This window comes from Marmota monax, unplaced genomic scaffold (genome assembly GCF_021218885.2).
Source record: "Marmota monax isolate L192 unplaced genomic scaffold, Marmota_monax_Labrador192_F-V1.1 WCK01_AAM20220418_F8-fsc00076, whole genome shotgun sequence".
NCBI lineage: Eukaryota > Metazoa > Chordata > Mammalia > Rodentia > Sciuridae > Marmota > Marmota monax.
In genome coordinates, this window is record NW_026692843.1 from 953643 (window position 1) to 980067 (window position 26425).

At 39.4% G+C, this 26425-nt stretch overlaps 3 protein-coding genes across 9 annotated transcripts in view; 2 read left to right on the plus strand and 1 right to left on the minus strand.

The window, feature by feature from the left end:
* The first annotated feature begins 350 nt into the window (after positions 1–350).
* Pstk (phosphoseryl-tRNA kinase) lies at positions 351–9005 on the plus strand. Its single transcript, XM_046448805.1, has 6 exons — positions 351–1033; positions 3482–3773; positions 4015–4213; positions 5796–5874; positions 6377–6470; positions 8792–9005. Exons 1-6 carry the CDS (start codon positions 818–820, stop codon positions 8986–8988), a joined length of 1077 nt encoding a protein of 358 aa, XP_046304761.1. The 5' UTR covers positions 351–817; the 3' UTR covers positions 8989–9005.
* A 464-nt stretch (positions 9006–9469) lies between these two features.
* Ikzf5 (IKAROS family zinc finger 5) lies at positions 9470–25655 on the minus strand. 6 transcript variants are annotated; one of them, XM_046448804.2, is made up of 6 exons: positions 25527–25655; positions 23828–23976; positions 22701–22816; positions 17156–17329; positions 14659–14841; positions 9470–13443 (listed from the first exon to the last, which is right to left on the minus strand). In XM_046448804.2, the coding sequence occupies exons 4-6, from the start codon at positions 17286–17288 to the stop codon at positions 12500–12502; spliced, it is 1260 nt and encodes a 419-aa protein (XP_046304760.1). In that variant the 5' UTR covers positions 17289–17329; positions 22701–22816; positions 23828–23976; positions 25527–25655; the 3' UTR covers positions 9470–12499. The 6 variants fall into 6 exon arrangements, with proteins under 6 accessions (XP_046304760.1, XP_046304759.1, XP_046304757.1 ...); XM_046448803.2 differs by having other exon boundaries at positions 17156–17347; XM_046448801.2 differs by lacking the exon at positions 22701–22816.
* Positions 25656–25735: 80 nt separating this feature from the next.
* The window catches only part of Acadsb (acyl-CoA dehydrogenase short/branched chain), a 40974-nt gene continuing 40284 nt past the window's right edge, over positions 25736–26425 (plus strand). For both annotated transcript variants that reach the window (XM_046448797.2, XM_046448798.2), the window contains exon 1: positions 25736–25891. In XM_046448797.2, the coding sequence (XP_046304753.1) occupies positions 25850–25891 (42 nt within the window). In that variant the 5' untranslated portion in view covers positions 25736–25849. The remainder of the gene's footprint in view (positions 25892–26425) is intronic.

The window sequence follows — 26425 nt, forward strand, 5'->3', positions numbered from 1 at the left end:
ACGATTTATTGCATGTGCTCTAAAAGCATATCAGGTTACTGGCTGTATTTCAGCCCAGTAAACATTGATTGTATCCTCACGTGTTCATATTTTGAATATAACCGTCATGAGTAGAAAGTAATCATCTCCGAAAAATACGATGAAAAAGTAGCATCTGAATTCCTTTTGCCCTACACAGTATTCCCACATTAACATTTCTTGTTTTTTCTCTCTCTCCACCATACTTAACGCTAACAAGCTCCCCAACCCTGCGTCCTGCACCGCAGAAGAGGTCCAAGGATTTCCTTTCCAGCCCGCATGTCCTCACCCTTGTCGCCAACAGGTGGCGCTCCGGCGCCATAACTGATATTACTTTGCTCTTGCCCGGTTCACCTCTAGCAAGGGCAGCGGAGCCCGGTCCTCGCTTCGCTTCCTCTTCTTTGGTCTCCGGGAATTTACCTTTTAAAGCCTGCTGGATAAAAATGCCCAGAGTCTCTTTTGAGTTTTTCCTGGGCAGGAAACAAAACCGAGGCACAAGTCCTAATGGCTTTCGTTTCTGGAAGGGAGAATGATTCTGTAGGGAGACTAACCCAGTCCTGGGACCCATTAGCAATGTCGGGGAGAAGGAGACGCAGCGCCGTGGACTCCGCGGCTAGAAGGCTGGCCGCGTGACCCTAAGGGCGCCGTGGGAACACCTGCACCGGGTATCCCTCCTGGACTCGAAGCCTCGCCCATTCCTTCGCCGCGGCGCCAGGGGGCGCAGCAGGGCAGCGGGAGCGCGGCGCGTGCGCGCTGGGCGAACTGGGGGACTCCGGTGCCACCACCGGCCGCGGACAGCATGGAGACCGCGGCGGGCGCCCAGGCTGCCGGTAGCGCAGGGCCGAGGGAGCGAGGCCTTTGCGTGCTGTGCGGCCTGCCTGCAGCGGGAAAATCGACCTTCGCGCGCGCCCTGGGCCGCCGGCTGCGGCAGGAGCGAGGCTGGACCGTGGGCGTCCTCTCCTACGACGACGTCCTCCCAGACGCCTCCCTGGATTCCGAGGGCGCGCGGCCGCCGGTCAGCACGGGGCGGGCTGAGGGCGCCGAGCGCGGGCACGCAGCGCCGGGTGCACGCGGACGTGTGCCGTGTGGACGGTAGCGAGCGCCCGCTGTGTGGGAGATGGAGCCCTGCCGGGGAGGGGACACCGAGTTCCAGGACAGTGGGCACGGTTAACGTTGCAGCCCGTGAACGAGGGGGCCTTGGATAAGACTTTTAGAATGATGCATTATGGAGGTTTACGTGTGCGTTTGGTGCATTTATGGATTGCATATTCTATGCAGTGGAGCCTTTTGATTTTTGTTTTTGATTTGAGACGAGGTCTCGCTATTTTGCCCAGGCTGGCCTCTTACTTCTAGGCTGAAGCGAACCTCATGCCTCCACCTCCAGAGTAACCTATAGACCTGCACCATCGCGTCCCACACTGGAATCTTACCGCAGAGTTAAGTTCTGAGTTCAGTGTACAGGATAGAAATTCCTTGTAGACAGAAGTAATTTTCTTTTCTAGTTTTCTGGGTTTTTTTTTTTTTTTTTTTTTGTACTGGGGGTTGAACCTAGGGGCGCTTTACCATAGAGCTATATCCCCCCCTCCCCCCAGTCTTTTTTTTTTTTTTTTTGAGACAGAATCTTCAATAAGTTGATTAGAGCCTGGCTAAATTGCTGAGGTTGGCTTTGAACTTGTGGTCCTCCTGCCTCAGCCTCCCGAGTAGCTGGGATTATGGGTGAGCACCACCAGACCCACGGGAAGTTTCTCCTTGGGCCAAGATAGGAATCTCTCAAGAGTCCAAGGTAGCCAGTTTAACACCAGATCGTCTGTGGAGCTTGAACTCTGTCATTTGGTGTAAAGGGAATTTTATTCCCTTAAAAAAATTTTTTTTTGAACAACGTTTGCTAGAGTCCCTCCCAGAAAGAAAGAGGCTGTCCAAATGAAGGGCCTGGCCTCTCAGGCTTATCTTCATTCCTGTCAGGGAAAATCTGGCTCCACCAGAATTGGAAAAGATGACTGTGTCCTAGTTGACCACTGGATGATTTAATGGGCTTGTATTTGGGAACCAGCTTGTATGTTCCAAGCATTTACTTGACTTTAATCCGTCAACTTAAAGTCAGCACACTGAGATGTACCCTCTTGGAGAAGCACATGGAAAGAGGCCACTGGGGGAAGAGTAAGGCCTGTCTGCAATTTACTCACTCTAGAGCAAATACCCCTTGAAATATTCTGAAATTTTTAAATTGTAATTTTTGTTGCTGTGTGTTTGAGTGTAGATGAATTCACATAAATCAAATGCAAACATGACATGGTTCTGCTCAATAAGTATATTTGTGAAAATATAGTTCTTTTGGCATGTGGACAAGTTCTCCACCTCTCCAGGAAAGCTTATCTACTTCTTCATTCTTGATTAACTGGGAGATAGATACAGTGTTGGGGTAGCACAGGATTTAGTTGGAAGAAAGTAGAAAATTGTTGGTAGGAGTGTTGTATTTGCTGGCCTTTGCCTCGTGTTCATTACTATATATTTTTCCCACTCTTTGTCTTTAGACAGAGGTTCTGGGACTCATTTGGTCACCATGATTAGAAAATCTCACTTTTTAGGAAGTGATTCGTGTTTCCTGCTTAGTGGTTTAGCTGATGCACCTGCGCACGGTGTAATCTCAGTGAGGTGGTAAGGCAGGGACCTGACCTGTCCTGGCATTCTCCCTTCATCCTTGACTTCAGGAATATGTCAGTGCTCCTCACAGCCCTGGACCAACACACGATTGCTTGTATTCTCAAATTGCTTATTTTCTTCCCATCAGTCTGCTTCCTGCATATTTTCTAGCCCCCGACCAGCCGAGTTGTTAGCCTGAGGACTTTTTATCCTGACCTGGAGACCTTTCAGCTGACCATCTCGCTGTCCATAATCTTCCTCATTTCAGGGGCAAATCAGCACTGTCATATCTTAGCCAACTCTTAATTTGGCAGGATGTTTTATTTAGCTCCTCCTTTCTAAATGAGAGCTTTTCATTCTCTCATTGATTCACTCACTCATTCATTCATTGAATATACATTTTGGGAACACCAGATAGGTGCCAGACTGTCAGTTGGAGGATGGTATACAGTGAACTAGTGATCTGGCAGAGAGATAGAGATGTGCAAACAGTTAAATAGCCCAGTGTTTATAACTAGAGTGGACACATAATATGTACAAAACGGGGTGTGTCAGTAGGCAAGGGAGAAGCTGAGTTGCCTTCAGCGAGGCTGAGTCTGAAGGAGGCTTCTCTCGGCACTACCAGCATTAAATAAGAATTTTCAGTCAGAGGGAGCAGTGTATATGAAGACAGAAGCCTGAGAAAGGAGGTGTCTGTAGGGAACTCCAGATGGTTTAGCAATGTAAGCTGACATTTTCATATAAGGCAGGGTGGCAGTTGGGACAGATGACCACCCTGTTGGCCAAAGCCTAATGTAAATTGTAATTTTTCCATCTTTTACAGCCATCCCAATGGAAAATGCTTCGACGGGAACTGTTGAAGTACCTGGAATGCTTCTTGACTGCTGTCATTAGCGGGTGCCAGATGTCTGCCCCACCCAACAGGACTGAAGCCATATGGGAAAATTTTATAACTTGCCTAAAGGATCAAGAACTGATATTTTCTTCAGCACTCGAGGCCCCATATTGCTATCTCTTAGCAAAAACTGCTGTTTCTAGACCTTTATTTTTGGTTTTAGATGACAACTTTTATTATCAAAGTATGAGATACGAAGTCTTCCAGCTGGCTCGGAAATGTAATTAAAACATTTTTTCTTACACATGGAAACAGTTATTCATATATCAATCACTGTTGTCTTCAGTAAGAATTTAATTGGATAGGAGGTTTATACAGATTTAATTTTAAAAGTGAGGTGTTCAGTATTACAGATGGAGTTTTTCCTGCTTCAGCTGGGATAATTTGTCTAATATATGTTAACTTCACATTTTGGAAAGATAATAGACCAGTAGTAACTTGATGATTTTAACTGTTTTCAGATTCATTAGGCTTTTGCCAGCTCTTTTTAGATTGTCCCCTTGAGACCTGCTTGCAGAGGAATGGCCAGAGATTACGAGCCCTGCCTCCTGAGACCATTTATGCAATGGGGGAAAAGATAGAAAAGCCCAACCCTCAGAAAAATGCTTGGGAACACAACAGCCTCACAATTCAGAGTCCAGCATGTTCTTTGGAGAGCAGGTATGCTACTCAAAGCCATCTTTCCTTGGTGCCCCCTGTGCCAATGACTGTGCTTAGTAAATATTTTACCTATCTCGGTTTGGCTGATCCTTACGTAGCTCTGGAGGACTATTGTGCGTAAGAGCAGTTTGGTCCCAGGTCTTAAGAACCTGTCACCTATGTCTATATCCACATAGTCACAGGGTAACTGTCGAAGGGGAAGTGTGGAGTCTGGTGGTCCTGTATTGAAGTCAAAAAATGACCTGATAAAGGTACCTTTTCCAGACTTCAACAAAGTAAATAATAAGAGTTATTGATCACATTCTACGTATTGGGCATGTTCTGGACTTTTATATGTATGGTCTCATTCAATCTTTTTTAAAAATATTTTTTAGTTGTCGATGGACCTTTAATTTATTTATTTATATGTGGTACTGAGAATCGAACCCAGTGCTTCACACATGCTAGGCAAGTGCTCTTCCACTGAGCTACAACTCCAGCTCCCTCATTTGATCTTTATAATAACACTTTAAGAGGGGAAACTATAATTCCTATTTTTTTTCCATAGGATAACAGGCCCAGGAAGTGACATACCCAGGTAGTTGAGTGGCCAAGCCCCCTGCAGTCTCACTTTAGAACCTGAATTCCTACTGTGAGAAAAATCATCGTGAGGTTGAGACTCAACATGATGATCTCACTGGCTTACCATTTCAGTCCTCCATGTACTCTGAGTAAAATTCAAACTCCTGACCCTTACTTACATGTTCTAATAGCCCTGACTCTCCAGCTTCATATTCTACCACTTCCCCTCTCCACTTGCTACTTTTAAACTAAACTGGTCTTTTCCTGTGGCCTCTGTACTTGCTCCCCCGCTGCGTTTCCCACATATTTAAGCTGACTGCCTTGTCTGACTAGGGTGAAGGAGTCACTCTCTTACCATTATCACCTTATTTATTGTCTTCACTCACCTATCCATTACTGTTCAAAATTATTTTTGCTTAATTAATTGATGTTTCCCTCCATTATATTACAGGCTTGGTGGGGTTAGGGATCTTTTTACACCCCAAATCAGCACATAGTTCTACATAAGCAGTTGTACAATATTTTTCATATGAGAAGCTCAATAAATATTTAAGTGAATGAATGAATTCTACCTCAGTCCTCTCTGGACCCTTGACCAGTGAGGAACTTTGCTAATCCTTATCCAGTAAATAAGCAAAAGACAGACCTTCTTTCATCAGAGACTAAAGACTAAATGATGGGCTATATAGGCTATATGATAGCCTATATAGCCCAACATTTAATAGGGGAAGATAGGGGATAACTTTTCAAAGCTTACTGATGAGTCTTAGGAAATTAATATTTTAATTAATTTAATATTTTGTAAACGAGGGAGGTTTGGACTTATAATTGTTTGTATTTGGATTTTGCAAATGGAAGATACTTCCAAATCAGTTGAGTTCTTCCCCTTTTTACTAATGATCTTGGGTTGTAGCAGTTTTACTCCTTTAGAATTCAATTCAGTATTAATAAATACTTGGTCTTTAAGAACAGAAATGTTCACCATAAGGAATTATTGTATTTTATTCCACTTTCTCTGTAGCCTGGAGGTGACTGATTTATTATTGCTTACTGCTTTGGAAAATCCAGTAAACAATATAGAGGACAATATGGAACAAAAGGTAAGTCTTCCAGTAGGAATTCAGTGTAAATGAGAAGGAAAACTTTTCAGATCTTTTTGAGCTTTAAGTCAGATGTAAAGAAGCTTTGTCAATGGCTTGGCGTCTTGCCAATATTCAGCACCTGACACCTGGATGTAGTGGTGACCTTAGGTGGCTTGTGCCATCTGGCCAAAACTTCATCTTCAGAAACACTGGAGCCTTTTGACATTATATTGGTAGCTTGAAATGGACAAGGATAGTAAATTTACACCACAAAAATAAGCAAACACTACAGAGAGGTTTGGGGGATTACTTTTTTCCCTGGAGAGCCAGTCAGCAGACACTCTCCAGCAAGTGGATATCATTCCTTTAGACTCTCTCCTAAGGAAAATTAACAAACAGGAAAGCCACTTTACTTTTCATTTAATCTCATCAAATGGGTCACCTACATTTAGCCATTTATTTGATAAACTAACTAGCTATTCCAGTAACAATAATGATAATAATGTCTGTATTTACATAGGAAATGGACAGAATTATTTGTTCAACTAATGTTCTTCATAAAGCTGATCAGACACTCCGAAGAATTGTCTCTCAGACAATGAAGGAAGCAAAAGGTCTGTTGACAGTAGGGGGCTGTAGTTGATGTAGTTGACTTGTGACTGTTGTGTGCTATAATTCATGTGATATTGACTACTGTTGTGGCCATTTCCTGACACTCAGGTGGTTTCTAAGGTTCCAAACTTCACATCCTGCTTATTTTAAAATTGCAATTTGGTGACACATTGCAACCAATAAGGGTAGTAAGCAAGAAGCAGGACATTCTAGTGAGGAGACAAAAAGGAATGATGTGAAATATATGTCAGTGCTTTCAAGAAAAAGTAGGCCAAGGCAATGTTGAGTGATGGGTTTATTCTTAAAAAGGTAATCAGAAAGGCTTCTTAGACATAACATTTAAACCCAGATGTGAGTCATGAGAAGAACAAGCGAGGCAAGAGACCTGAGGGTTCCAGGCAGTGGACATATGATGTGCCTAAGTCCAGATGTAAAGCCATCTGAAATGTTCTAGAACAGGAAAGAAGCCATTGAGCCTGAAGTGACACAGGAAGGCAGGGGAGAGGTAGGCAAGGGCCAGATAGGTGTAAGATTTTCATGGAATTCTGAGCAAGATTGATGTACAATCGGAATTTAACTAATAGATGAAATATGTAGTTCCTTCAGGTTTGGAATATTTAACTATAAATTTTTACTTGCAGAAAAAAAAAAACAACAGCAGCTAGCATTTCTTTAGTTCTCCTTATAAGCTAAGTGCCTTACACTCTCTAATCTTTACATCTGTAAGGCAGGTGTGCTTTTACAAGGGGCAAATGCAGGTTCACAGTGGATCAAGTAACTTTCCCAAGACTGAACAGCTGCATCACCAGCATTTACTAGTACCCTAACAAAAGATTAGAACATTGGGAAAGGAAAAAACATACTAACCATGTTGTGTTTCTCAAACTTTTAAAAAAATCCATACTTAATTAGCTCTTACATTGTAAACCAGTATGTAACATGGTACATAAACTCAGGCATGTCTACAAGTTTCACAAAATACCCTCACATGTATAACGAATTCTGCTGTTTTAATTTCATTTTAGAAAAACAGTGCCATACACCACTAATGGGTTACGATCCAGAATTTATAGCAAAGGTCCAGAATAGAAACGGGAGCATAATTAGAAAATAATAAAAAGTAGTTCCAGGAGTTCTCTCTTAACCGTTGCCTTTCTTCTATTCTATCTTATGCCTAAATCTGTCTTAACTATTTCCCACCTATAAAAAAACTCTTAAGGGGATCCAAGGTAGTTAGTCTAGTTTCTAAATCTGTGTTTAAATAAAATTGAAAATTCAGTTCCTCTATCAACTGACAGGTGAGAAAATATTTGCAAACTTATAGCTTGTAAGGAACTTGTATATATCCATATATAAAGAAAAAACTCTTATAACTCAGTAAATAACTCAATTTGTTAAAGGGACAAAGGATCCTAATAGACATTTCTCTAATGAAAGTATATAAATGGTCAATAACCACATGAAAATACATTTGACATCACTTAGTCATCAAGGAAATACAAATCAAAACCATAAGGAGACACCACTTCAAGCCTAGGTGACATTGGTGATGTGGAGAAATCTGAACCCTCATGCCCTACTGCTGGGAATGTCAAATGATGCAGCTACTCTGGAAAACAGCCCAACGGTTCCCTCAAATGTAGTTACCATGTGGCCCAGCAATTCTGCTCAAGGTCTATATTCTCAAGAGAAATGAAAATAGATGCTCACACCAGAACTTGTACATGAATGTTTATACCAGCATTATTCATGATAGCCAAAAGATGGAAACAATCCAAACGTCCATCTGCTGATAAATGAATAAACAAAATGTGGTCTGTCCACACAATGGGATATTATTCAGCCAAGGAATGGAGTATTGATATAGAATACAACATGAGAAAACATGCAAAGTGAAATAATCATAAACATTTATTATATGATTCTAGTCATACGAAATGTCCAGAACAAGGAACTTTTGAGACAATTAGGGATTAAGAAAGGGGTAGGAAAAAGGGAAGTTAGGAGAGTGATAGCCAAAGGGTAGAGGGTTTTTAGATTATGAAAATGTTCTAAAATCAACTTTGGTGATGGTTGTATTATATGACTATATGAAAAAGCACTGTATTATACAGTTAAGTGGATAAATTTATGGTATATGAATTAAATCTTAATAAAGCTAATGGTCAAGTTGAACTTCAGATTCTCAGTAATAATGCCTGAATGTCTAGCACCTACTGTATTGAATAGGATAGAGAACTTAGAAGAATCCTTTGTGTGATATAATCAAATTAATTTTCAGCCTAGATTTGCAGAAATAATTTGAGAATCTTTTTTATTTTAGATGAACAAGTACTTCCTAACAACTTGAAGCTTCTAGCAGAAGAACTTAATAAGCTCAAAGCAGAATTTCTGGAAGACCTAAGACAAGGAAACAAATATCTATGCTTTCAACCAACCACTGACCTATCAGATGTCACTTCTTTTTTTTGTAATGAGAAACATAATATTGTACAGAAGTATTTTTCAAAGCAACATTAAAATTTCAGAATTTCCAACTGTTTGATTTTGACGAGCTTTTGCAGATAAGTAATTTTGTATTAGTGGGTGTTTTCTAGGCCAATAATGTGACCTGCTAAAGACCATTCTTTCAAAGAAAACAGTCTATTCTAAAGGACCCATTAGTCATAACAGAAATCACTTCAGTCATTTATCAGGTATGACATGGATAATTAAGCATCTGAGGTGGCCCTCCTCATTGATGTGCCAGAACCCTTAGGGCATAGGAGTCAGGTTAAATGGATCTTGAATAAAGAGGGTAAGCTAGGATGGAGGCAATTGCACATATGTGGGGCTATTTTTGTTTTTAACTTGGTGATAGATCTTTTCATGGTAAGGCATTCTAGAAATTCAAACCAGAGTACCCATAAAATCTTTTTCTTTTATTAACTTAACATTTTACATACCAGAAAATTACTAAAAAACTAATTTATTCCTAGTTTTCAAAAAAGAAAAATCAAGGTCATTAGAAAGTGTTATTTTTTTATTCATATATTACAAAAGCAAAGCTTCATTCACCATTTAAACTACATACTAGATATAATTATTTCAGCATTAAACTGTTTCCTGGATTCCTAAAGAATATAATGTATTTTACAACTATAATGCAAGATTTATGCTTTGCATACAAAATATGTTCTTTACATCAAAGTACATATTAACAAAAACAAGTTGTAGAAAGTATATACCCTCGAAGATTAAAGAAAAAGTCTTTAGCAGGGAATTAAAAAAATTTTAACAACACGCTCATTTGATAAATAATTTTGTAGAACTTAAAATTAGGTTTCTCTCTCTTTATTTTTAGTAATATTCCATTTGTCAATCAATTCTGCAGATGAAGGGCAAATATTTTTTTCTAAAACGAAACAGCACAAAAAATACTGAATGGAGTTTTTTCAAAGTAAAAGTCTAGCTAGCCTTTACTTGATTTTCAAGAAGTTGCAGCTACATACTACATTAGTAAAATCTGAAATAAAATTATTCCCTGTTAATCTCTTCACAGTTTCTTAAAAAAATATTAGTGGAGATAAATTATCTACAAACTTTAAAGATCTAAACTCATGTTCACTGAACAAAAATAAATTTAGTTTCAGAACATTGCCTGTTAATGGCAAAGTACTATAAATAGTGCATGTTAAACTCTTCCTAACTCATTTCTATAAAATATTTGATTAAAAATAAAATGAAATGAACATTTAAGGGAAGATTCTAACATCTTTCCAAATACACAATTCAACTCAGGAAGTTTAAATAAAATACTAAATCTTTTAAAAAGTACAATTCCAAAAAAGTTTCTAAGGTAGATTTGCTTCAAAAATTTTAGTGCATTTAGAAAGAATTGTAGCTTTGAAGCATCAACACCTTTGGAATACCAACTGTGCTCTTTTAAGTGGTAGGAAAATTATAATTTTACATTCTAGTTTGTAATTATGAAAAATATTTTCCATTTAAATTAAAATGTACCTTTAAAACATCCATCTTTAGTTGTTAGAAAAAAATGTATTTGTCACTATTTGGCCCATAATCTACAATTAATAAGCTTGTTTTCAGAAGAGTTACCCCTCTTTGTTTAATGAAAATTTCTGTTTTCTGTTTTGGGCTATTGCTTTTATTTGAAGAATAACATAGAAAACAAATAAAATTGCAAAAGTTTCCAAATGACAACTTGTTTCTTTCTGACAAATGATAAATACTAAAGCCAAGTTACACATTTGGAAACTGCACTAAAACTGATCTAAGCAGTGGTGATTCAAGCAGGAGTGAAATCAGAACTTAAGGTCACAAGATTTGACAGCAAGAGAGTTCCAGTTTGGAGAAAGTGTCCTTGAAGCTGTGCTTTAAACAAGGCAGTGGAGATTAGCCTAGATTGGCTACTCAACCACAAGCACTCATTCTAATGGCTTTCAAGCACTGCAGGGAGGCAGAGGGCTCTTTTAACTTGGCACTTGGGGCTTAGCAGATACTATCAATATTTCCCTTTTATTTATTATAAGAGTAAGGATGCTTTTTTGTTTAACAAATGCTTAATAGCATATTTTCTTTAAGAATCCAATTATGTTTATTTTCAAGATATGAACCAAGTTAAAAATAAATTTTTTGCAAAATACACAGAAACCAAGTTAGTAACAATATATTTTATTGTTTGACCAAACTCTCTTTGGAGTAAGCTAGTTATTACACAATATAAAAACAATAGCCTCCTGTTCAAAATGAATTACTCTATTTAACAAGCCTTACTTGTATAAATAAATTAAATGGCATGTTTAAATGAATTTTATATCCATTTTTACACCTTTATCCTTTTCTATTAAGGGGACAATTCAATCAGTTTCCATATGGTATTGTCACTGTACATGAAGACTGGTAAAACTGCAAGTAAATATTACAGTTTGAATTCACAGAAAATATTTTAAATGGCCAACTCTGAAGAGAAGACCAGGATCTCTTCTGGATACAAATTCTTATTTTTATTAAGTATTACTTTACTATCACATTTCCCCATGTGTTTCTATACCCACCTTTTCTTGGATATTATGGGCAATAAATGGATAGAAGGCAGGAAAAGGAAACTTTGGAGATTTTTTTGAAGGACTGCATCTTAATAATAAGATGAATGACTTCCACTGTACCTCTTTGGTCATCAAAGGAATAGGAAGAAACAGATTCTCACCATACCAACTTCACCTGACACTAAACATCAGAAGGAAGAATTTAAATGAGAAGTTCAAAATGAAAAGAAAATGGCATCTAGTGGTTTTTAAAAACAAACTGCCAACTATTAGAAAAAAATCCAATGGAAAACTGACATGTTTAAAGTAGACATGAAATAAACAGGTTATTTTAAATATTAAACACAATTTTCAATTTAAAATCTTGAGTTTTACTTCTTTTCAGAACTTTGACCTATTTTTATAACTTTAATTTTAAAATAATTGTTTTACATTTTCCCTTGTAGAAAAAAAAAGGTTTACTATTATCAGTTGAAATCAAACTACTAATTCAACTTAAGATATGTGAACTAAATAGTACTTTAATTAAGAATAATTTTAAAGGCCAATTTCTCTACAAACACTGAAATAGGTTGTAACAGATTTTGTAAGAGAAAATAATTTACTCTACCATTTTGAAATATGGCAGAAGTAACATCTGGCTATACTGTATATACAGAAATAGCAAGAGTATGGGATAAGCCTTCAAGTCTCTATGGACCATAAATGTGGGAAATGTAAAAGAACACCTGTTAAAATTATGATTGTACTCCAATTCTCACATGTATAAATGAAAGGGAAAAACAGATATCAATAACTATTCTAATACATAAATGACCCTGACTAAACTTTTATGAAAAAAATTTTCCACTGTCAAATTTATATTCTATAAATATAATGCATAAACTTTAAATTAGCAGACACCTCATTAGGGATAACAAAAAAAAAAAAAAAAAAACTACAACCCCCAGAAGGCCAAACCAAGTAAAACATAGTGATTGTTTTCAGTGTTGGTTATGTTGCCCTCTTGCAAAATGACAGGCGAAATCATACTTGTTTTTACATTTGCATCCACATATATTACACTGGAAAGGATTTTCATACCCATGACACCCCATGTGAATAGTGTAAAGGATATTGTCTGCAAAGTACATGTCACAGTGCTGGCAGTGGTGCAGAAGCTGAGGATCCTGGACCGGCAGGGTTGGGGCTGGAGTGCTTGGCTGGCTGTTTCCTATGCTGGGAGTACTAGTGTGGGCACTTGGTTCACTGCTTGGACCTGCCACTGGACTATAGTTCCTCTGACTATGTGATGGCCGAGGTTCAGGGCTTGTGGGAGAGGAGCTCTGAGGAATACTTGCTGATACAGCAGAAACCACCGCTTGGGCAGAGGGCTGCTGAATCATGAAAGGCTTTTCATCTGGGCAGGGAACGACATCAGGGGATGCAGGGTTTGGGTTTTCAGGTGGCAAACTGGACAACTGTCCTGCTAGAGTTGAGAGCTGATTTAAAGGGTTGTCAACCATGAGTTCTTGGGGATCCCTCGGTAAGCCACCAGTTGGTGTTGTTTTTGCTATACTTTCATAGGAGTCAGTCTGGATACTTGGGATTTCATGGGTAAAATCATTAAGGTAGTCTGGTTTCTGAACCACCATGGAAGGTGGACTTAAGTTGATTAGTGCTCTTCTGCTATACCCCAGATTGCTTGTTTTCTTCTGTAAAACCCCCCACATTTTCTTGCTGCTTAAGGAAGACCTAGTACCTTTAATTGGTACCATTTTATGCTTGCGCCTTCGATGATGAGACAGGTTACTTCGATCACTGCAGCGGAAGGAACATAATTCACATTTGTATGGTTTTTCTCCGGTATGGGAACGCATGTGGGCTTCCAGATGACGCTCATAAGCAGATGCAAATGGACACAAGTGACATCTATGTGGTTTCTCACCTGTTTAAAAGGAAAAATGGGGGAGAAACTGCAAGAGTAGCTCATTTATGGAAAGTTCCATGTTTGTCCATTCATTGGATTTGGGAATTGGTCGAAAATATAATGTTTTTAAGAAATTCACATTTGCATAAAAGATTATTAAAGTCTGTAAAGAAACCTGCAAGTTGAAATAAAACCTAAGAACTCATCTGCAACAATTTGAAATATACATTTAAATTCTATTAGTCAATATAGTTATAGCTTTAACTGGCATTTGGGGAAAGAAGAAATAGCCCAAATGACAATAATATTTGCTACATGATTTTATCAATAGTATGCCTCAGAGAAATATATTCAAGCACATGACCATACATAAACAATTATATATCTATATTCATAGATATACACATTTATGCATACCCTTTCTTCAGGGGGAAAAATACAAAAAAAAACCACTTTTTTTTTAAAAGTCCTTATATAAAATAAAAAGTTCAAAATCAAAATGAGCTTGCTAGTCCAAGTATGAGTTATGCAAATTATCCCTTCAAAACTGCCAGCACTTTTCTTCTACCTTCCTACTCTTTAGTTCCCAGAAGGCACGATTTTAGTTTATGCTGTTAGCTGAAGACTCCCCAAGTACGCAGAATAAACATTGGAATGAAAGATTTGGAGCCATTCACCTAACTAGTATCGAGACCTACTATGTGCCAGATGCTATGCTAGTTTTGGGGTACAAGAATGGCCCTATCACAATCCCTGTCTTCACAGGCTTTTCAAGTCACCAAAATGATGTGATGGATGAGCACAGAATGCCATGGAACACAAAGGCAGGACAACTGGCCTGGTCTTGAAGCGGGGTAGGGTATAGTTAGGAAGGTTGTTCAGATATGGTGAAGGTGAGACCAGGTGCACCTGAACTGTACTAGTGAGAGTAAGATAAAAACAATTCAACATTCCATACTGCCTTTAGCATTAACCTCCTCAACCTTAAAAACAGACGGATGTTGACAGATTATGTAGTTCAACCAGTAAAATGCCTGAGAAGGGAGATGAATTAAAAAGGGGCCTCACTTCCCACTCTTTGTATGCCATTAAGCTATTGCTTTGTAAGAAAATGGAATAACTTCTCCATTGATTCAAACCTTACAAACCTTCATTTGTGAACAATCGGTGCTTTTTATATGATGGACAGACCTGGGCTCCTTAGCCCCCCTTCAACAGCTGTTTCTCCATTACCTGTGTGGATTCTAATATGTTCGATAAGCCGTGCTGTTCCTTTGCTGGCATAATTGCAGTACCGACACTTGAGCTTCCCATCAAAGGTCCTTTCAAACCCGTCTACTAACATTCCTGAGTTTTCATCCAGGGAAACTTCAACAGATGGGTGATCAAGTCCATTTTGATCACCATCTGTTCCAGCTATAAACAAAGTATAGCAAAAGAAATTATGCATCTCAGAATCAACTCAATTTAGCACTTTAGTCTCAAGTGGTTGAAAATCTTTCATAAATTGAAAGTTCACTTCCTACAAGTTAAATCTGTAAAATAACACAGATTTTTTTCAAACTGAGGCTAATTTTGTATAAAAGCATTATATTCTGAGAAAATTTTATAGGGAGACCTCAAATTATAAACAAAAGTTAAATAAGTCAGTTCTCAACATGCTTTTCAAGAAGAGATAAAGAGATCCAAGAGACTCCCTTAAGATTGATGACAGAGTTCACACAAGCATTTAGGATGCTAGTCATTCCTACAATAATAATTAGCATTCATAATAATCTCTAAAACTATTTGTTTTAATCTAAAGCAATTAATGAGTTTTCCACCATACCACTCAGTTTATATATATAGCCCACATTCTGGGTTATATTCAGGATCTTAAAATTCTAATTTAGCACATAAAGGAAAATATTTTATCTGATACCACTGAATGTGAGGAAAAAAGAAATTCAGAGCTAAAAGATGCATGGGTGTTTGCTTTCAATCTAAGTGGACTACTTCTTTGTATAAAGGAAACTGTATAAAGGGGCAGGTACTCATAATCAGGAAAACCAGCAAACTTTGGGGACTACAAACTTGGCTTCTTCAATGTCAATATAGGAATCTGTACACACTAGATTCAGAAGGGAAAATTTATATTCCTACAGTGTCCTGGGAAAAGAACTTCCACTCCATCCCAGGATGGAGTGGTACTGGCATGCACTACTCAAGCCCTGCTCCACTGTTACTTCTACCCTTCACCAGAAATTAAGTGATTGTGCAGGTTGGAGCCAGTGTGCTGAGGGACCAGGCTCGGTATCTCCCTTGTTCCCACTGCTTTCCATAGCTAGGAACACTCACATTTTGATGTATGCATGAATAATTAAAATAAACTGACTAACTAGATCTGGGGTGGGGTCTGGCATTTTACATTTCTTTTCTTTTCATTTCTCTCTCTCTCTCTCTCTCTCTTTTTTGTACCAGGGATTGAACCACTTGGTACCAGAAATTTAACCACTGAGCCGTATCCCTGGCCCTCTTAATGTTTTATTTTGAGACAGGGTCTCACTAAATTGCTTAGGGCCTTGTAAGTTGCTGAGGCTGACTTTGAACTCACGAATCCTCCTGCCTCAACCTCCCAAGTCACTGGAATTACAGGTGTGCACCACCACAGCTGTCTGCATTTTACATTTCTAACAAGCTCCCAGGTGATGCTTGATCCATGCTGCCAGTCCTTGGATTTGACCGCCTAGGTCAGAGGTCAGCAAACTTCCTATAGGGGTGAAATAGTAAACACTTTAGAGTTTGTGGGCTTTGTCTCTATCACAACTACTCATCTCTGTTGTTGGAGCACAAAAGCAACTATAGACAATATGGAAATATATGTACATATTCCAATAAAACTTTATTTATGGACACTGAAGTTAAAATTTCATATAATTTTCATGTGTAATGACATTATTTAAAAACCTTTCTTTTTGCGGGGGAGTACTGGGGATTGAACCCAGGGGTGCTTAACTGCTAAGCCACATTCCCAGTCGCTTTTTATTTTTTATTTTGAGACAGGGTCTAAGTTGCTTAGGGCCTCGCTAAGTTGCTGAGGCTGGCTTTGAATTGCAATTTTCCTGCCTTAGCCTCCCATGCTGATGGGATTACAGGCATGTACCACCTCACCAGCAAATAAAAATCTTTCTTAAGCTTGTAGGCCACACAAAAGCAGCAGTACTGATAAGGCCTATAGGCTATAGTTTGCTGACCCTGAGCTATGCTTGGAAATATATTCCAGTCTCTGTGGTCTATAAACTGGAGAAAGTTTACTTCTACCAGGCTCAGTAGGTTGCTGCTTTTCCTATTCTAGTTTCTCCTCTTAAACATGTAAACATGTTCAGCCCTTTCTTCATTTTCAGAGAGAACAGAAAACCCTTTGGAGACTCAGGTCTAATCCATACTTCCTGATGGCTGAATTCTCTGGGTGGTGAAGTTGATGTTTTGCTTTCTTCTGGTTTCCTTGAGTCTATTGTTAGCTAACAGAACCTAAAAGACAGGCTGGGTTTTAGAACCCCATGTTGAGTCATTCTCCCTTAGCAAAAATCTGAGAATCTGACACACTTAAAGGGGAGAAAAAAGTCCTATATCTTTCTTTAAAAAAGTGGAATGATCTACATTAGTAAATACTAGTTTTCATAGTATGGATAGCTACACACAAACATTGATACATTTATAAAAGTGACGAATAGTATTAAGAAGAGTCTACCTCCCTGAAGAGCTTCTGCTTCTTTATCCCCACTAACCGATCCAGAAATCATGTTCACATGATGGGTCTGCTGAGTCAGGTATTCCTGAAAATCTTTCACGAAGTCCAAAGGTTCTGGTTTCTTTTCACCCATCTTTGCTTTTTTTTCCTCCTTACGTTTATAGTTTCTTATACCTAGAGATGGGGAAAAAACTGAAATAATTTTACATTATTTAGGGAGATCCAGTACAAAATAAAACAACAGTGACAAAAACTATTTTGTGCAAGATACTGTACAAAGCAACAGAAAATATGGTGCTTGCTTTCCAATATCTCATATAATCTTACTGGTTATCTGAAAACGGTGAAAAATAAACATATTTAATAATTAAGTAACTGGAATTCAAATTTCATCACAGAGGATGGAAAGAAATTACAAAGACAGAAAACAGAGAAACTTTATTCACAACAGCCAAGTGCAAAAAATTACCCAAATGACCCCAAAACAGTACAATACATTAGTTGTGGCATGGCCACACAATGGGCTGCAGGGAAAGGAGCAAACTTGAGCTGCATGCAACTACACAGATCTAACAATCAGAATGTGGAGTTACAGAAGCCCACCAGGGTTTGTAGGGCAGGACTGCATTTACATCCAGTTGAAGAGCGGACCAAGCTGAACTGCAGTGCCAAAAGTCAGACCCCTGTGACCCCCAATAGGGCAGACGGTAGCACAAGGGCAGCTTCCAGGAAGCAGGCAGCCTTCTGTCTCTTCATTTTGGTGTTGATTTCATGGATGTGTTTTCATTTTGTGACAACTGATTAGCTCAAGACTTCTGAATTATATACTTTTCTGTGTTTATGCTATGCTTCAAGAAAGAGTTAAGCAATATGCCAAAGAGTAATGAATTTTAGATGCCTACAACTGGCAATTAAAGATGAAAACTTTTTTAGATGGAAAATTACTCATTAAATAGATTTAAGAAAAGGTATATTTATATACTGAATTGACTATAATATAGAAATGAAATGGAATTTCTGTGTCAAAGGGTATGTATATATTCAGGGTTAGTTAGTGCCAAATAGTTTTTCAAGGTGATTTTACCAATTACACTGCCACAACAGTGGCCAAGAGTTCTGCTCTTGCCAGCACTTGTCTAATTTTTACCTTTTTTCATATTAGCCATTGTGGTGAATGTGTGGTGGTTTTACACTAGTTTTATGTTTCTTGACGATTAGTGAAGTAATATATTTTTAATATGTTAACTAGCCATTTAGATACCCTCTTTGGGATACTGTCTGTTCAAGTCTTTTGATCCTTTTTTTCTACAGCTGTCTGTTTTGTTCTAATTAATATGTAAGAATTCTTTATCTTTTTCCTATTTTGTGCTTTCAACTAGTTAATAGTAACTTCTGATAAACAGAGGTCCTTTTTTTTTTTTTGGTGAGAGTGAACCCAGGGGTGCTCGAACACTGAGCCACAATCCCAGCCCTTTTATTTATTTGTTTGTTTGTTTTGGGGTACTAGGGATTGAACTCGGAGGCACTCAACCACTGAGCCACATCCCCAGACCTATTCTGTATTTTATTTAGAGACAGGGTCTCACTGAGTTGCTTAGTGCCTCTCTAAATTGCTGAGGCTGGCTTTAAACTCACGATCCTCCTGCCTCAGCTTCTCGAACTGCTGGGATTACAGGTGTGCACCACCATGCCTGGCCAGAAGTTCTTAATACAGTCCCATTTACTCATTCTTTCCCTTTACTTTTAGAGAGGTTTGTGCCCTATTCAAGAAATCCTTGTCTTCATTTTACTTGAAGATGTTATCCTATATTTCCTTCTAAAAGCTTTAGCATTTTTCTTTTATTTTTATCCAGGATTTAGTCTTACATGCAATAAGAGTCAAAACTTATTTTTTTTCCAAGAAGATATTCAACATCCCAGCAACCTGCATTTAACAGGCCAGCCTTTCTCCACCAGGCTCCAGAATCATCAGGTGGTTATTTCTGAATGTGCTCTATTTCTGAATTTTCAATTCTGCTCCACTATCCTGTCTGTGTCTATGAATGCCACACTATTCAGTCTTATTAAGTGTTGTTATCCTTTAAGACCAACAGTTTTGTTTTTCTTTTTTGAGAATGACTGTATATTCTTGATCCTTTTCAGCCTAAGTTTTTTAAATGGCAGAACTATGGGGATGAGAAATGAGGGGGTTTCACAAAAGTATATTTCCCAATTTACAAAAACTTGCCCAACCTCACAAGAATTAAAACTTTTACACTTTGACTTAACTGGAAATAGACCAACCCTAGACTATGACATTACTACAGATTACCATACTTTACAACAATGCAGTGATATACTCAGGAACTAATGAAAGAATGTGGCTATTCTAATTTTCCCTAATGTTTACTGGTCTCAGACTGATATATTTTATTTTCATATTTCTTTTCTTCCTTTCTCTTTCATCTAATTTGTTCTTTACTCGAATACATTAAGGACCTGTAGGTGACTGCTTTTTTTTTTTTTTTTTTAGTTTTTTAGTTATAGGTGGACAGAATATCTTATTTTTATGTGGTGCTGAGAACTGAACCCAGTGCCTCACGCCTGCTAGGCGAGTGCTCTACCTCTGAACCACAACCCCAGGCCCCTGAATTCTTTCTCAATGCAACATTTGTGAATAGTTCTTAACTCCTTTTTTAGAAGTTTCCCAGAGATTTTAAAGTTACTATTGTGACTATGCCTTTTCACTGTTTTCTAGAAAAATGAGCCTACTGAAACTCTATTCTGGGGATGAAGAGAATATTTTGGTACTAAGTCAAACTCTGACTTAGACTTTAGACTCTGAACAGGAAGGGACCACTCATAGCTTTAATTTCCTATTTTGTAAATTGGAATAATAAAACCAACTTGAGTACTATCTTCAGTTTTATAGTTAAATATGCATAAAGTATCACAATATGTACAAAATATGGTAAGTTCTCAGACAACAGTTAATTATTTTATAATAATTATTTTTACAGCAAAAAGTAATTATACTTGGATTAAGAAACTCCTCTCTGTCTCAAAGTTTTTCCCCTTCTTTCATTTATCAACTTGGTTGGAGAATATACTGAGCATCTATCTATTCCTTAGTTCAATGAAACAAATATAAACCACTTCAATCTCATTAATTCACATATCCCCATTTGCAATTTCCTAAGTCCATCTATAATTTCCCTCACCTCTTATTATTTTACTTTTAAATCACTTGCTTTAATCTGGCTCAACTTTATCAATCTTATAGATTATTGTTGACTTTTGAAGTTTCAATTTTTTTCTATATTATCATGTTTACTTGAACCAGTTCTCTGTCATTGTATTACTATTTGTTTTGTGACTATTGATGATTTGCTGATTATTTGTCCTTTAAATTTTGCCTTTTGGTTAGGGAATGTGAGCTAGGGTCTGCCCCAATCAATGAAAATGATCAATAATAAGATCTAAGAAATGATTTTTCAAGCTGTAAAGCCCTATTGATCATCTGAGTTCTAATTATACGAGATTTCATTAAAAAGGAAATCCCAGTATTTACATTATAACTTAGTATACAGTTCATATGAAAGCTGATATATTTTCCTCTAAAAATATCTGAATGTACTTTGATAGGCTTCAATAAGCAAACTAAATTTCACTAAATCTTGATTAGAAAGCATAACACCATTATAGAACAACATGTGACAATCGAGTGAAAACATGTTAAAATTGCCAGTAAGCAAGCAGAAAAGAGTGATATTTTTATACATGTATCTCAAGTTTAAGAACATAAATGAGCCTAAATACAGAGGATGGCTGACATATTTTGACAGTCTTAGCTATCATCACAGTGTCACATTATACATTTCACAGTGCTCCCTACCATAAACTGCAAGCTGCTTTCAATTATGCATGATGGACTTAAAAAAAGATGCCAAAGAATAAGGGAAGATAACATTCTAAACATTAAGACAAGCTCTTCTTAAATTACAATTTTAAACCTACTAATATGGCTTATAACCTTAGACATCCTGCCATGGTTTAAAAATTTGGTGTCATTATCATTCTTCAGCATCTAGGTGTACACCTGACCTGTATCATCATCTGTATTACACATATCTGTGGACAAGAGACATGACATGTGCTTGCAGAGCTCTAGGCAGGGGAACAGATTCTTGAAAGGTGTCTAAATGTTAGTGGAATCTTTAGCTCACACACACCTTTCACCATCTCAGGTTAATATTTATAAGCACAATATGTGGAAAACAAAAATTCTGAAACTACAGACTTCCTGTTAATACAGATTTTCTATCCAAACCATCTTCCTGTTCTTAATAATCATCAGCTCAGGACTGAAAGTTTAATCTAAAAACTCCACAAATTAATTGATACCTAGAGGTAGTGGTAAGGCACCGATAAATTGAAAAATCTGTGCCAATATAATACAAATGCTGCATCTAAGGATTCAACCAAGGCAGATGAAAAATGGCATTTGAACTGAGTGTGTACTGACTTTTTTCTTGTTGTTGTTATTCCTTAAACAATACAGTCTAACAACCATTTACATTGTATTAGGTAAAAATAATCTAGAGATGACTTGGATAGGTGAGCACAGTGATGCTTGCCTGTAATGCCAGCCTCAAGCTGAGGCAGGAGAATCACCTGAGGATATACTACTCCATTTTATATAAGGGACTTGAACATTCTCAGATTTTGGTATTCACAAGGGATCTTTGAACTAATCCCCCAAGGGATGACTGAGGGATGAGTGTGTATACCAGAAATCAGCCAGGCATGGTAATGGGCACCTGTAGTCCCAGCAGCTTGGGAGGCTAAGGCAGGAGGATCGGGAGTTCAAACCCAGCCTCAGCAAAAGCAAGGCACTAGACAACTCAGTGAGATCCTGTCTCTAAATGAAATACAAAATAGGACTGGGGATGTGGCTCAGTGGTTGAGTGCCCCTGAGTTAAATCCCTGGTAACACCCACCCCCCCAAAAAAAGAAGTCAGCAAAGTATAATTTTTTTCAATGGTATCATTCCAACAAACCTTGGAGTTTGTTGCCAAAAAGTTACTTAAACAAAACTTTAGTATGTAAAATCATGTCATCAGAAAAAGAAACATACTAAGTATTCTCCAATATTATAGAATTAGGTGGGTTATCCCAAGCCAGATCTACTGTTTCTGCTAAATGATATTGTTTATATCACCTAAAATCCATGTGTTGAAATTCTAACCCTCAAAATGATGGTCTTTGAGGGATAATGAGGCTGTGAGGGTGAAGCCCTTTGAATGGGATTAGTGCGTTAGAAGAAGAAACATGGCGCTTCCCCTCTGCTTTCTGCCCTGTGAGAATATAACTAGACAGCAGGCCTGTACCTGGTCACTGGACTCACTAGTACCTTGAGATTAAACTTCCCAACCCCCAGAATTATGAGAAATGTTTGTTTAAACTACCAAGTCAATGGCAATTTGTTATAACAGCCTGAACTAAAACAGATAAATAAATATATCAACCAAAGAAAATATGTATTTCAAACCTTTGATTATCATACCTTATGATTTAGTATAACTCCTGAGGCCTTCCTGTGATTACTCTGATTGAACTTAAGCTGAGATGGATTGGGGATGTGGCTCAGTGGTAGAGTATTTGCCTAGCATGCAAGAGGCCCTGGGTTAGACCCCGAGCACCACAAAAGAAAAAAAAAAAGGTAAGTTGAATCTAGTATGGAATTCCCTCGGATATACGTATGTATGTAGAGAAGCTGGCTATAGCATACACAAATTATTTTTGTGACAATAGTGTCCAGCAAATTATCCATTCAAGTCTCAAAAATAAATGCTTTTACAAAACAGAGGTTGCCCAAGTCAGTTGAGGAAAAAAAGATATCCAAGAGTTAAGTTTTGATATCCCAAAAGAACATGACAAATTCTTTACCTTCAAGCAGGTAATTTAAACTATTCTCCAACCTTCTTTGGCCTCTGATAAAGGATTTATCTTGTACGAAATTCTTTACCTTTCATCTTCAGTCTCAGAAATGAGAAGTTGATGATGAATACATGTACATACATATGTATGCATGCATACACAGTTCCTCTTAACTGGGGGTTAATTATTTAAAACAGAGGTATCAAGATGTGAATTAAAAGGCAAACACAACTGAAACAGAGAGAATATAAATACCAGAAGAGGCTCTTTAACCTGTCCTCCCCACAAATTGTGGGAGAATTTTGAGATCATGATTAGGGCACAATAAGATATATTTCATCCATCTAGCATTTTTTTGAGAAGTGTTTAAGGGTTACTAAACATAAAGAAGAATACTTAGCAACTAATATATAATACTTCATTTGGACTTTTAGGTCTATATGTGTAAAGTGATTATAGTTCAACAGATGTGTTTACTTCTACAGTATAATAATTATGATCACTGAAAGATTTACTCTCCAATAGAATTCATAGTAATTGAGAAGGCTGATAAGGGAGGCTTGGCTTGTATATAGTAACACGGGCCTTCATAAAGAATTAGAACACAATTCCTCATTTCATAAATGTCAAAAAACTCTTTGAAGGCAAAAAGGGACCTTACGAGGAGGCTTTAAGAAACCAGAAAATATAATATAAAAGTAAAACATAACTAAAACCATGTTGAAATCCAAAAGAAGTGTTATACAATCTAACCTTTTCACCCCAAATCAGTTCCACCTTTTTCTTGCCACTCCAACATTGATGAAATGTAGAGTATTTGAAATTTATTCTGGAGACACACCAAGGGACTCCAAAAGGCCATGGAGGGAATTTCAACTAAAATTCAAAAGCCATACAGAGGTCTGTGGAAAAAAAGAAAAAAAGAAAAAAAGCACACCACAAATCAAAATCACATTAGCATCTACAGGTTTAATAAACTAATTAAGAAACTTGTGCCAATCTTACCATTAGCTGAACACAGAATGAAGGTGACAATCTAAGAACAAACCAACAGTCTCACTTCTGCAAAACCACCATAGAATCACCAAAGAATAACATGCAATATGTGACTATTGCCTCCTCTTCACACGCACTGGTGACTTCTCAAGATTTTAGTTCTGGGAAATTTGTAAATGTTTTTCTAAATTTATGATATTAATTTCATTTGTTCACAGTATACTTGTACAAGGGTCAGGCTTAGTCCTGGGGAATAGCTGTAGTTGCCCAACAACAATGTATTAGCCCTATAATTAGGGAAATATTTGTAGGAAAGGATGTAAAGAAACACAAACAAAAACAAAACAGAACTACCATATGCCCAACAAAAGAACATCTAATCCCATCCGATCCTCATCTTCATTATCCTCTCTATACCAATACAAAATAATCAGGTTTTTCTGGGAAACACTCGGACCACCGGGGGAAAGAACACCAAACATCTCAATTCACTCTAAGGAACTCCCAAGAATATATTGATCTCTAGCTGTTTTTTTCAAAAACAGATATAAATCAAAATCGATGGAACTCTTAATTTAATTGTTAGTCCAGATGTTTAAAACATTGTTTTAAATTAATTTTGCTTTTTCTAAACTTTATTTCCTGATATCTCACAATCCGAGATGTCTTCATGACTTCTCCGGACGGTCACTCCTCTTTCGGGTTCCGATCACTTTACCGGGTCACTAAAAGGGCCACGTGGTTACTGGCAGCTAGAACCGACTAAACTTCAGATCCACGGTTATGGAACACTTACTAGATGCCTGGGGTGGCTACTCGCATTCCAGTTCATCAGAGACCTACACCCGGAATGAACCTGAATAGTTCCTCAATAGTTCAACGTCCTCCGGAAAGCTCACAAGTTCCCCAAATTTAGAGTGCACGTGCAGTAGAAACGGATCCCGGCAGGATCGTGAAATAAAGGACGGAGGTTTTAAATGTCCCTGCCCTAAACAGCAGCCCCGAACCGGCGTCGGGACTGTATCCTCGCCAGGATTCGGAAGGACATCCTCACCAGGGTTCGAAACACCTAGGAGACCCGCGCCGGGGCTGACCCCGGCCCCTGGAACCCGGTGAAGACGCAAACCGCCGGGCGCCCCCAGCGCAGCTACCTGTCAGAGCCCGGAGCAGCCTCCGCACCCCGGAGCCTCCGCGCTCCGGCCCGACGGCGCCCACGCGCAGGCACCGCTGCCCCGGGGCTCCGGCGGCCCACACTGCCGCCGCACGCGCTGGGGCCAGGAAGGACCCGGCTCCTGACCCTGTCCTCCGACGGGCCACGCACGACCCTCCGCTGGGGGCGAGGCTCGGGCCGGGTCAGCCGGCCCGCGGTGAACCCGGCTGTCCTCTTCTGCCCCCTCTTTCTATGCGCCCTGCTCATCCGGGGCGCTGTTTTCCAATCCGGGAGACTGCTACTTACCTCTTGACAACCACACCGGGTAACCCCCACCGCCTTGTTCAACGTCGCCGCCGCCGCCGTCTTCGTCACCGTCGCCGCCGCCATGTTTGTTGTGTCTCCGATCCCTTCCCGCCCCCTGCCTTGCCCAAGTCTCGCGTGAGTAAGGCGCAGGGCGCAAGCGGAGGAGGGCACCGTTTGTCTCTCTTAGGGTTCCGTAGGCACGAAGGGGAGTCGTCTCCGGGGGGTGTGTGAGGGGCGGGGCCCGTCTCGGCCCGCCCCCGGGTGCGGGTGCGAGGCTAGAAGCGCAGAACCCAGCCTGCCAAGCGTTCTGGCCTGCGGCGGCGATGGAGGGCTCAGCTGTTCGGCTGCTGCGGAGCAGCGGTCTGGTAAGTGTGTTCGTGGCGAGCGTCCTGGGCCCCCAGGACGACAGTGGTCCCCGACGTCGTCGTCGTCGGGGTCTTCTAACAGGCTGGGAGCTGGTCCAGGGCCCGCTCCTCGCTCGGACCGCTGGTCCCCTCAGAGCCGCCACCCAGGGGCGGATGGCCACCGCGACCTCGCCCCGCGCTCGGGCGGAGCTGGCTTCCGTTTGCGTTGGAGGGGGCGGGGGTCCATCCCTAGCGTGGGGTCGGAGCGCTGGCCGGGCAGGAGACCCTCACAGGCCACTGGTGAGAGGCAGCCAGACTGGTCTCTGACTCTCAGGTGCCCTAACCCAGCTTTCCCCGTGACTACTGACCCCGCTAAAAACAGGCCGGGTCTGGTTCCCGGCAGGTGTCTCCTGCCTCCTCCGCAGCCCCGCCCGCCGGGTGGAAGGGTCCCGGGGTCGGAGGGACCTGCCAGCCGGGGAGAGAATTCCCTCTGCCCGCGTCGCACGCTGGGCCGGCCGTCCTGCAGGGAAGGGCACCCCAGGGCTCGGTGGAGCC